At 48.1% G+C, this 12,093-nt stretch overlaps 1 protein-coding gene across 1 annotated transcript in view; it reads left to right on the top strand.

Moving 5' to 3' along the window:
- The window catches only part of RNF17 (ring finger protein 17), a 720,374-nt gene that overhangs the window by 216,938 nt on the left and 491,343 nt on the right, over positions 1 to 12,093 (top strand). Inside the window, exon 13 of the mRNA XM_040339329.1 lies at positions 11,179 to 11,337. Coding sequence (XP_040195263.1) covers positions 11,179 to 11,337 — 159 coding nt within the window. The remainder of the gene's footprint in view (positions 1 to 11,178; positions 11,338 to 12,093) is intronic.

The raw sequence follows: 12,093 nt of genomic DNA, 5'->3' as shown, positions 1-12,093 counted from the left end.
GATGGAAATGGGTTTTAGAGTGAATTTTGGTGATTGCGGCGGATTTATGTGGGTATTAGGTTTGTGATTTGGGGGGGAGTTGGTGTCGGTTCCATTTTGCTGAATACTTTCACTGATTTTTTCAATTTTATTAATGAAATAATCCGATAATTCGTTGCAAAATTCTTGTGAATCAGAATTGGGGGCTTCTAAACAAGCAGGATTCATAGTCTGAGTTGTCCAGCTTGAAGAGTTCTCGGGGGCGGTTGCGATGATGTTGGAGAAATGATTTTTTTTGGCCGTGAAGATTTCTTTGTGATATTTCTTTGTTATTGTCTTGTAAATGGCGTGCTTTTTATCTGAAGAGCACCTTTTCCACGCAGCTTCTGCTCTTCTACGCTCTTGCTTTAGCAACGTCACCTGGTCATTAAACCAGCTGGAGTTGTTTTTCCGGATGCAAGTTTTACGTTTTGGTGCTACTAAGTCAGCTGACTGTAGTAGCGCCTTGTTGATGGCGTCAAGTGTTTCTGTGGCTGTTTGTTTTTGTTGGGTTGTTTTTATTTTGTTCCCTAGTGTTGTTTTGAAGAGTTCCGAGTGGAGCTTCTTCTGAGATCTAGTCCAGTGAGTTGTCACCGGTTTTGTAGTTTTGGACTGGCATTTTTGGTGATTGTGAATTTGATGGCATGGTGATCGGTCCATGGTTGCGGCTCGTTTCCCAGGACGTCAATTTCCAAATCTTGTTTGAAAATGAGATTGATCGTATGGCCTGAGGCATGAGTGGGGCCTTGTATTAGTTGCTGCAGACCTAATCTGTCACGTACCTGGTTATGGAGCTCAACGTGCAGGGAGCGGCCTCTCTTAAGCCTCCGACCCAAGACCTCCTGGTAGAATGGACAGAGGGTCAAGAGTCCGGAGGGGCACAAGTGCCTGGTGGTAAAGCTGAGTAGTGGTCCAGGAACGGTAGCAGGTAGGTATGCTGGTTCAGGTCAGGCACTTAAGCAGCAGACAAGACGGTGGTATGGCACTTGCAGGTACAGGGATCAGGCAGGTAAGTAAGCCGGTCGGGTCACCGGTAAGTGGTTCAGGTATCAAGGAAAGTCCAGAGAGTAGTGGTAGTCCAAGCCGGGTCGGTAACACGGGCGGGCAGCGACAAAGCCAGGGATAAAGCAGGAGCCGTAGTCAGGTGAAGCCGGGATCAAAGGCAGGTTGCAGACAGGGAAGGTCAAGGAAAGCCGGGTCAGGTAAACAGGTGAACAACAGGTAGCAGACGCAGGTTCTCAGGTAAACGCTGTAGACTGGTCAGCAAGATGGTGAGGGACTGACCAGTTTAAATAGCGTTTCCTTGGCGCCAAAACGCCGTCAGCGCGCGCTCCCGCGCCGCGCACCCGAACGCGCGCGCCAATGCGCACGCGCTGGGGCTGAATTCCCCTGACGTTGACAGGACTGCGGAATCTCCTTTCGTGACATTCCTTCCAGATGGTCGATGCAGGCGTCGGCTACGGGGTCCAGTGAGGAGTTGGCCCAGAGGTTGAAATCCCCAAGCATCAAAAGGTGTTTGATGTTTAGGGTATATGTGGAGATGAATTCCGTCAATGACGTGAGAAGGTGCGTTTTTGGGCCTGGTGGTCTATAGCAAAGTAGCATATGGACCGTATCTTGGGGGTTTTGTTTGCAGCTGCAGAGTGAGGGTTTCCATGAATGGAAGCGAGTTTTGAAGGACTTGTTTGGTGATCGAGAGGCGAGTCTTGTGGATCACCGCCAGGCCCCCCCCCCTCTTTGCCCCACTCTGTTTTGCATTTGAATGCGATAATTTGCTGGCACCAATTCTGTTAGAATGGTGTTGCAGTCAGCTGTGAGACAGCTTTCTGTGATGAAGAGGCAGTCTAGATCGTGTTGAAGGATGAAATCATAGATTTCTTGTCGGTGTTTTACTGCCGATCTTGTGTTGACCAAAGCGCATATTATGCGCTTGGGCTGGGGTATCTGCGCGTAGTTTTTGACTGTTGATCGTCGATTGATTCTCAACAGTCACTAATTCCTTAGAGCTTTTTTGGTGACAACTGGGAGTATAGAGGCAAATGGTTTTAGTTCCCGGATGGTTTCTGCAGAGTATTTTAGGTAACCCATGGTCGCAGAAAAAAACGCAGGGAGTAATGTTGATTGGGGGGGGGGGGGTCTTATATGGTTATGGGCGGAAGACTGTCCAAGTGAGCCGTCACTCGTTGAGTCTTCTCTCCCCGATTGGTCCAGAGGAAGGCGAAAAACCCCAGGTTTGCTGTGCCATTCTGCAGCGACCAGGGAAAACAATTCCTTCCTGACCCCTCAACAGGCGATCGGTGCAACCCTGGATCAATTGCTTAGGTGGTGTGTGTGTGTGGGGGGGGGGGATATGTACCCCTGTGTTAAACTATGGGAGTCCTGTTTTTTTGTGCTGTGTCTGCAGCAGCCGAGAGCTGGGAGAACCCTGCCTGGCTGCACTATCCCTGGGGAGAGCCGACTCGTTTGAGAGCGTCCTGCTCTCACTATCCCTGGGGTGAGCAGACTAAGGTGAGAGCATCTGCTGCACTGCTGAATCTATATATCAAGAGTTCCAACTTTATTCGGGAATATAAGGGCAGTGACAAGGTCCTCCTGGTAGCTAAGGAAGCGTTTTGGGTGGAGTTGCGGTAAATGATATACAAGTTATATATGGCCAATTGAAAAAAAAAAATGCGACTTTTTTGTACCAATGGTATGTCCATCTTGTGGCAAGGTAGGGTTCGAGCATCTGGTCATTGAAGTCGACTCCCACCATAAACAAATTGTAGTCCTGGATGCTTGTGGGCCATACCTTCTGGGGATTTCCACAAAGGTATCATTGTGGATGGAAGACATGTACACATCCCTTCTGTCCCTCCACTTCACTCCAAGAACCTCCTTGTTTTGCAGACTTGCCGATTCTCACTTTCTCAGCTTCTTATTGACAAGACTTTGAGGAAAGCCCTTCAGGTTCTTTCTTACCGTGCCACATGCCTTTGCGTCTTCTTCCGGTGAAGGTTGTGGAACAGGGGAAGAGATGTGTAGAAGTTATCTACACACAGATGGTAGCCTTTATCCAGTAGTGGGTAAATGAGGTCCCAAACCACTTTCCCGCTTGATCCCAAGTAGTCTGGGCAATTGGGGGGATGCAGCTGGGTGTCCTTCCCTTTGTACACTAAGAAGGAATACAGGTACCCTGTGACTCGGTCACATAGGGCCAGATCCACAAAGAGCCGCCGTAACTTAAATATTCTGATTTAAGTTACACTGCCGCAAAATTTCTACCTAAGTGCCCGATCCACAAAGCACTTACCTAGAAATTTTCGGCTGTGTAACTTAAATCCTTCCGGCGCAAGGCGTTCCTATTTTCATGGGGCGAGTCCCATTTAAATTAGGCGCGCTCCCGCGCCGGACGTACTGCGCATGCTCGTGACGTCATTTTCCCGACGTGCATAGCACGAAATTACGTTACGCCGAGCTTCGTGAATCGCGCCGGGTCAAAAAAGTTGCGTCGGGGGAAAAAAAAAAAAAGATACGGCGGGGGAAAAAAAATATAAAAAAAAAAATAACAGCGTCGCGGGTAAGAAGGGTCTGCTTTTACAAGGTGTAAACAGTCTACACTTTGTAAAAGCAGCCCTAATTTTACACATGCAACTTAATACTTACGGAGAAAAAACGAAGCGTAAAAGCTTTGTGGATCTCCGTAAGTGCTAATTTGCATACCCGAAGCGGCATTTCGACGCGAAATGCCCCCAGCGGCGGATGCGGTACTGCATCCTAAGATCCGGCAGTGTAAGTCCCTTACACATGTCGGATCTTCTCCCTATCTATTGGAAACTGATTCTGTGGATCAGTTCCAAAGATAGAAACAGGGATACGCAGGCGGAACAGCAGATCCGCCTGCGTATCTCTTTTGAGGATCTGGCCCATAGTTTGTATACCTTCACCCCATAGCGGGCCCTTTTGCTGGAGATGAATTGCTTTATTTTAAGCCTCCCGCTAAATTTAAGGGACTCCTCCATACATACGTGTTGGTCCGGAGTATATAACTGGGGGAATACTTTTCTGAAAAATAATTTAGTAAGGGCTGAATTTTGAAAAGCCTGTCATAATTTGGGTGATTTCGGGGAAGGCACTGGTTATCATTGAAGTGGAGTAACCTCCTGATCATGAGGTATCTAATTCTGGACATTACCTTGGAGAAGATTGGCATGTGGCAGATTGGGGCGTTTTGACCATAGGGAACGCAAAGTGTTTTTTGGGTTGAGTCCCATACAAAATGTGAGGCCTAAAAAAAAAAAACTTAAACTCCTCCACCGCTGGGTCCCTCCAGTCGAAAGGACGGGCATAATAAGATGTTGGATAATTTGCAATAAATTGCTGTGCATATAGGTTGCACTGGGTCACAATTTTGGATAGCATGTCCTCATTAAAAATGAGATTAAAAAATTGTCCGTGTCCACCTGGACTCCTGGCTGGGCAGTGAAAGTGGGAATGTTGGCTTCTCCTGAATTAGGAGGAAGCCACAATGGGTTCTGGAGGGCAAAGGGATGTCCGGCATGGGTCCTTGACCTTTCTTGCAGAGGCACTGCAGTGCTGGTGGGTTGCACTGCCTCCTCACCAGAACGCCTTTGTTTAGCGGGAAGATCTTCCTCCTCTGAGTCGGTCAGTGTTGCACTAGTGAGGACTGGCTCATAATCCGACACCGACTCAGAATTTGAAGGGGAATCCGAAAAAGATGGTTCGCTGTTGTTCTCGTCAAGTGTGGAAAGTATTTGGTACGCCTCCTCGGCAGAATAGCATCTTTTGGACATGGTTGCTGGGGATGATGCGACTACACAGGTGTGTGCTAAGCCTACACTGATGTGGTGGCACAGATGGGCACTGATGTGGTGGCACAGATGGGCACTGATGGCACTGATTGGTGGCACAGATGGGCACTGATTGGTGGCACAGATGGGCACTGAGGCGGCACTGATGAGGCTGGTACAGATGTGCACTGATTGGTGGAACAGATGGGCAGCGATTGGTGGAACAGATGGGCAGTGATGAGGCGGCACAGGTGGGCACTGATGGCACAGGTGGTCAGATTGTTAGGCACAGCACAGGTGGGCACAGACCCCCCCCCCCCCCCAACAGGCACTGTGGTACCAATGGGGCACTGTAATTGCACTGTAACTCTCACAGGTTGCTCTCCCTCCTCACACGCGGTCTCTATGTGAGGAGGGAAAGCTGGCAATGATAGATGATCTCATATGTTTACAGCACCCTCTGTTCCTTTTTGTAAGTTTGACTTGAAAAGGATCTTCCGTCACTTTTTAAAACATTAAAAAGTCAGCAGTAGCAAATCCTGTAGCCTTTGCAATTCCGTTGAAAAAAAAGTTTTTATTATTGGCAGAGCGAGAGCGAAATGTTTCGGTTTATTTCAGTTCTGCTTTAATGGAGACGTACAGCCAAAGCTGCTTTGACTGTACTTCTACGGACAACAGGAGTGTAGTTCATTCTGCACGCCTGTGACCTATTTTCAGCAGACAACGGGCTGAAGCTTGCTGTCGGCTGACATCACCTAGCTGGTCCAGACTCGGCAAGGATCACGACCATATTGTCGGGATCCATCCACATGCCTGGACCAGCACCCGGCTCAGCCTCTCAGTGAGCTGCTGAAAGCCTGAGCCGGTCATTCCCACCCCCTCCACAGCTCAGCTCTCCAGTGAGTGGGAGGGGGCAAAGCAGAGAGCTGAATGTTCGGGGTTGTTAGAGGTGCAGGGGGACAGATGCAGCATCCACCTAGGAAAGTATGATTTCCCGTTTCGTCTTTCAGGACGGTGCATTTGAGACCTCGGCTCCTCCCTTCTCAGGAAACAGTGCCTCAAGGGCAGAGGGCACGGGGGAGCGATCCCCCCCCCCTCCTGAACAGCCCTGAAACACCCAATGATGGGTTAACCCCAGTGGGAGGAAGACTGGGGACTTTCCTCCCACAGTGGGAGTCGGTCATCTCAATTCATCCTAGGAATTGTAAGGAGGGGATACAGACAGAATTCTCAAGCCCCCCCACATGCTTCTAGTAACAGACCTGCCAAGGTGTGCGGAAAAGGCCGCGGGACTGCTTACCTCACTGGAGGATTTGGAACAGCAGGAAGTAGTATCGCGTGTTCCACCTGGGGAGATGGGCAGAGGGTTCTCCTCCCACTTCTTTGTAGTTCAGAAGTCCTCAGGGAAGTTCAGGCTCATCCTGAACCCCCTCAATCGATCAATCGCCTACAGAAAATTTTGCATGGACTCTTATCTTCTCCCCGAAGACACGGCTTCTTCCGGACTGCTACATTGCATTCATAGACTAAAGGGACGCCTACCTGCACATTCCAATTGCAGGGGGCAGTCAGAGGTTCCTCAGACTGGCAGTAAGGTCCGGGGAGGAGACAGTTCATCTACAGTTTTGGCTCTCCGTTATGGGCTATCCCCCCCCCCCCCCCGAATATTCACCAAAGTTATGATAGAGACCCTGGCTTTCCTGCGACTTCGAGGAATGTCCGTGATCACATACCTGGATGACCTGCTCTTTTTGGTCCTTCGTCGGAGCAGTTGGTCTAGGATTTGTAGGAGGCAAGGAGCGTGTTGCAGTCCAACCTAGTCCCATCCCAGAGGGTTACCTTCCTAGGTTAAATCCTTGACTCAACCCAGCGGAGGGTCATTCTCCCCCAAGAAAAAATTTAGAAAGTGGCAGGGCTTTGGCAGTTCTGCAGAGCAATCAAGAAGTCTCAATAAGGCAGACCATATCAGCTTTGGGTCTGCAGTGGTTCATACTAGGAATTTGAGACCACACTCAAAGGTCTTTGGACTTGACAATTCTCATACCAGTAAGGGTAAAGAGATCCCTGTGGTGGTGGAGAAAGACAGAAAATCTATCCCAGGGTCTGGAATGGGTGCTGCCAGTGTCCAGGATCATCAGGTGCACGCGAATCTGGTGCAGGGTTCCTGGAGAGTCAAAAACGCAGGGAGGTCCTCGAACTGGAGGGAGCTAAAAACAATTTCACTGGCCTTCAAAGCCTTCCAGCAGAAGCTCCAGGGACATCACGTTCAGGTCCGCTCGAACAACTCCTCAGCGGTTGCCTACATCAACTGACAGGAGCACCAGGAGCAGTTCCATGTGGGCTCTGACGGAAACAACATTCAACTGGGCTGATGTCATTGTTTTCCCTGTCAGTGGTATACCTAAAGGGGGGAGTTAAACCAGCTGGCAGACTTCCTCAGCAGGAGAACGCTGAGGGAGAGTGACTGGGTCCTGAGTGGAAACTTACAGGATGATTGCCCAAAAGTGGGGGGTCCCATGTGTGGACCTTTTCGCTTCAAGGGAGAATGAAAAAACTCCCCACTTCTCTCTGAACTGGTGGGTTGGGGCAATAGGGGTGGACGCGCTCTCTCAGAGCTGAGTTTCTGCACTAAGTGTGTTTTTAGAACAACTAGCAGCGAACCCCTGGATATCTAGGTTCTTTAAAGCCTTAAGTAGGCAGAGACCAGTTGGCTCCCATCCCTTTCCTATGTGGGATCTCTCTCTGGTATTGCAGGTTCTTACAGGGGAACCCTTTAAACCTATTGAGTCTTGTGCTGTGAAATTTTTAACTCTCAAGACTGTTTTTTTTTTTTTTTCTGTAGCAATCGCTACCGCAAGGAGGGTTAGTGAACTAGAATCCTTCTCGATCAGGGCACCTTTCTTTTAAATCTTTCCGGATCGGATCATTTTTAAAACTGATCCGGCCTTTTTGCCAAAATTTGATTCTAAATTTCATAGAAGCCAGGAAATCTGTTTGCCCACTTTTTGTTCAAATCCTGTGAGGGAACAAGAGCATGTTTTTCACAGGTTAGAGGTTGGGAGATGTGTCCCAAGGTACTTGGAAAGTATGGAACAGTTTAGAAAATCCGATTCCTTTTTTTATTTACTTTTCAGGGGCCAGGAAGGTGTTCAAAGCCTCTAGATGTACAATAGTCAGATGGCTGAGGTTAGTCATTAGACATTAATGGCAAAAGGGGTGTAGGTCCCGGAAGGTATTGGGGCCCTTTCCACCAGGACCATGGCAACGTCACAGGCAGAGTGGGCTGGTGCTACACCCAAACAGATCTGCAGAACAGCGACATGGTCAAGTTTTAAGACCTTCGTTAAGCACTATAGGCTAGTTTTAACATCTGCTCAGGACGAGGCCTTTGGGCGTAAAGTCTATCAAGCAGTAGTCCCACCCTAGGGTGGGTGTTCGCTTTTCCCCTCAAAGGTGATGGCCTGAAAGAGAGAAAATCGAAGTTACTTACCGGTAACATATTTTCCAAGAATCTTTAAGGACAGCACCGGTACCCACCCAAATAAGAATTTGCCAGTAGGACGTGAGAGCATCATGAGTATGAAGGTTGGTATGATGTGTTCTTGTGTCTGCCTAGACTGGCCGGAGGTTCTCGTGGAAAAACTGATGGGCTTGCAAGGATGGAGTGGCTTAAAGCTCTGGTAGAGGCAATGTTTCCTGAGAAGGGAGGAGCCAAGGTCTCTCAAAGGTGCTGTCCTGAAAGACTCTTGGAAAAAACGTTACTGGTAAGTAACTTAGATTTTTGAAATGGAAAGAAACCCATAATTCTTTTTTTTACGTTTTATTTTTTTTAAGTTGCATTAAAAAAATTACCATCACTTTAGCTATTGATTGAAAGATTTCTTTTGAAGAAATCTATTTACTAGAATAGATTTTTGCTGGTGGGCGCATGTCCTAATGAAAGCATGATTTTCTCAGAATCAGGTGGTTGAGTATAGTGGGTGTATTACCCAACCCAGTGTTTTTTTCCACTGATTATATGAATTTTAAATGGTAGGTCTGTATTCAAGTCCCATAGATTCTCCCCTTCCCTTTTCCTGGCTAGGTTTTGCCATACAATGAACGCCAGAGTGTTTGCATATTATGAATAATCAACAGAAGCACTTTAAAGCAAGTCATCATAAATATACAAAGTATGTATAGGCATTGTCCAGAAATAATAATCAAAGTATGCAAAATATGCACCCCCCCCCTAATTTTCTTTTTAACCAGAATTGTACCAGAGTGCCAGCCTTCTAATGAAGCACAGATTTTTTTCTAAGACGGAAAGAATCATTACTTTGTAGTCTGTTGTGATCTTTGAGAATTACTTTACAGTAAACCATCTAGATCAGTGGTCTCAAAGTACCGGCCCGCGGGCCATTTGCGGACCGGTTATAAATGGCCCGCAGGCATGGCAGAGGCTGCCGTGGGAGTAGGGGTAGTAGATTTCCTTCACATGCAGAGTAGCGCAGGAAACGTCTCTGTCATAAGTTCACTTCTCTGTCTCACGCTGCGGCTGCTCCCGCCCCCCGGCGGCCCCCCCCTCTCTTCTCGTCCATCCCAGGTGATATCACAAGCAAATAGGGATGGACGAGAAGAGAGGGGGGGCGCCGGGGGGCGGGAGCAGCCGCAGCATGAGACAGAGAAGTGAACTCATGACAGAGACGCTTCCTGCGCTACTCTGCATGTGAAGAAAAAAAAAGACAACAAGTAAACGCTGACCTGTACCCCATGTGCCCTGATTGTGCCCCATGTGCCCTGATTGTGCCCCATGTGCCCTGATTGTGCCCCATGTGCCCTGATGTGCCTTAATGTACCCTGATTGTGCCCCCATGTACCCTGATTGTGCCCCCATGTACCCTGATTGTGCCCCCATGTACCCCGATTGTGCCCCATGTACCCTGATTGTGCCCCCATGTACCCCGATTGTGACGTCATGTGCCCCATGTACCCTGATTATGCCCTCATGTTTCCCATGTACCCTGATGTGCCCCATGTACCCTGAATGTGCCCCATGTACCCTGATGTGCCTTAATGCGCCCCATGTACCCTGATGTGCCTTAATGCGCCCCATGTACCCTGATGTGCCTTAATGCGCCCCATGTACCCTGATGTGCCTTAATGCGCCCCATGTACCCTGATGTGCCTTAATGCGCCCCATGTACCCTGATTGTGCCCCATGTGCTCGGATGTGCCCCATGTACCCTGATGTGCACCATGTGCTCTGATGTGCCCCATGTACCCTGATGTGGCTGATGTGCCGCTAGGGTTGCCACCTGTCCAGGATTCATATTATATAATAATGCGCCGCAAGTGTTCGGGTTTGGCTTGCAGAAAAGGTGGCAACACTATGTGCCGCATGTACCCTAATGTGCCCCGATTGTGCCCCATGTACCCTGATGTGCCCCATGTATCCTGATGTGCTGGGCTCTGTATCCTGATGTGCTGGGCTCTGTACCCTGATGTGCTGTGTCCTGTGCCCTGATGTGCCATGTGCCCTGTCCTGATGGGCTATGCCCTGATGTGCCATGTGCCCTGTACCCTGATGTGCTGGGCTCTGTACCCTGATGTGCTGGGCTCTGTACCCTGATGTGCTTTGTGCCCTGTACCTTTATGTGCTGGGCTCTGTGACCTGATGTGCTGTGCCCTGATGGTGAATGGTCAGTGTGTAGTGGTCAGTGGGGTGTGTAGTGGTCAGTGTACAGTGTAGTGGTGAGTGTGTAGTGTAGTGGTCATCGTGTAGTGTAGTGTTCAGTGGTCAGTGTGTAGTGTTCAGTGTAGTGGTCAGTGTGCAGGGGTCAGTGTGCAGTGGTTAGTGTGATGTGTAGTGGTCGGTGTTCAGTGTAGTGGTCAGGGTTAATAATGCATCCACTGACAGCAGTGCTGGGGGTAAAAATGCGTCCGCTTACACCAGTGCTGGTGGTAATAATGCGCTCGCCGACACCAGTGCTGGGGGTAATAATGTGTTCGCTGACACCAGTACTGTTGTTTTTGAAGTTTGAAAGTTTGCATGCGGCCCCCCATGGGATATGAAAACTTGTCTTGTGGCCCTCAGGTAATTTGAGTTTGAGACCCCTGATCTAGATAGATTCAAAACAAGCCACCCCTGACCTTTTTCACAGATGTTGGGATTGTTTAAAATATATTAATTTCTATAGTCTGGGCACAGTTGAGGAAAGAAATGGATAAAATAATCGTTCAAGATGTGAATTGAGTGCTTTCAGAATTGGTAGACAAAGGTAACTGTTCACACATTATATTCACCTCAATTAATGTTGGTGATTGCTTCTGAATGGAAGTTGTGCTATATGGAAAGCTTTGTTTCTTAACAAGTGTTTCTTTTTTGCAGGCAATGTGGAACTTGTATGCCTCATCCACATTGTTAATCCTTGCAGCTTTTACATTCACCGTTTGTCTCAAAACAAGCAGCTCATCATGCTTGAGCGGAATTTATCTGTGCTGGGCCGCACATGCAGCCATTGTTCTCCTTGTGACATCTTGGAGCTAGGTGAATATGTTTCTGTTTACTGTCATTGTTGCATTAAGTGGCAAAAAAAATTGTTAGAACGAAAGCAGCCCATGCATAACCAGTGTTTTAACGTATAGGTTAATGTACAGATGTCTATTGAAAGCGCCCCTGAAGTGGCCAAAAGTAGTGCAGGAAATACTTTTGGAAATCAGTGCTCCGCCACACCAATTGGGGCGTTCCTATTGCCGACAATAGTCTCCCATTTGACATGCGATTTGACCTGTCGCATGTTCAATGGTGTGAATGGACCCTAAAGGAGAAAGAAGGGCTAACAGAATTCACATTTATTCCCTTGCCTCCCAAGTTAACTTACACTTACTGCACTTACAAGTTCTATGCAGTTTAATCAGACCTTCACTCAAAAATGAAAGTACTGTTTATTTTCCCCATCCCTTCCTCTAACACATTTTGAGCTTGATTCCTATTTTTTGACCGGTATCTGCTCCCACTTCATTTTTCACCTAGGTGAGAATGAAGTTCATTTGGGATTTTTTTTTGTTAGTGTCCTAATGTAAAGGATATTTCTCTTATCGTCCATGGACGGAATAGCTCCTTAAATCTTGACAAGTGGGTTATGTTCCCTGTTTACAGGAGAGGACTAGGCTGAAACATGTTAGATAATTAAATACATGTTACATTAACAGAGTTGAACAGCCCCACCCAGGGGGCGGTCCCTCCAGACATAACCCTCCTCACTGCAGCCTCAGTTTAGTTCTGCCTAGCAAAGGAGAAGGA

This window comes from Rana temporaria, chromosome 2, assembly GCF_905171775.1.
Source record: "Rana temporaria chromosome 2, aRanTem1.1, whole genome shotgun sequence".
Classification (NCBI taxonomy): Eukaryota; Metazoa; Chordata; class Amphibia; order Anura; family Ranidae; genus Rana; species Rana temporaria.
This window is presented reverse-complemented; position numbering and strand designations above follow the sequence as displayed.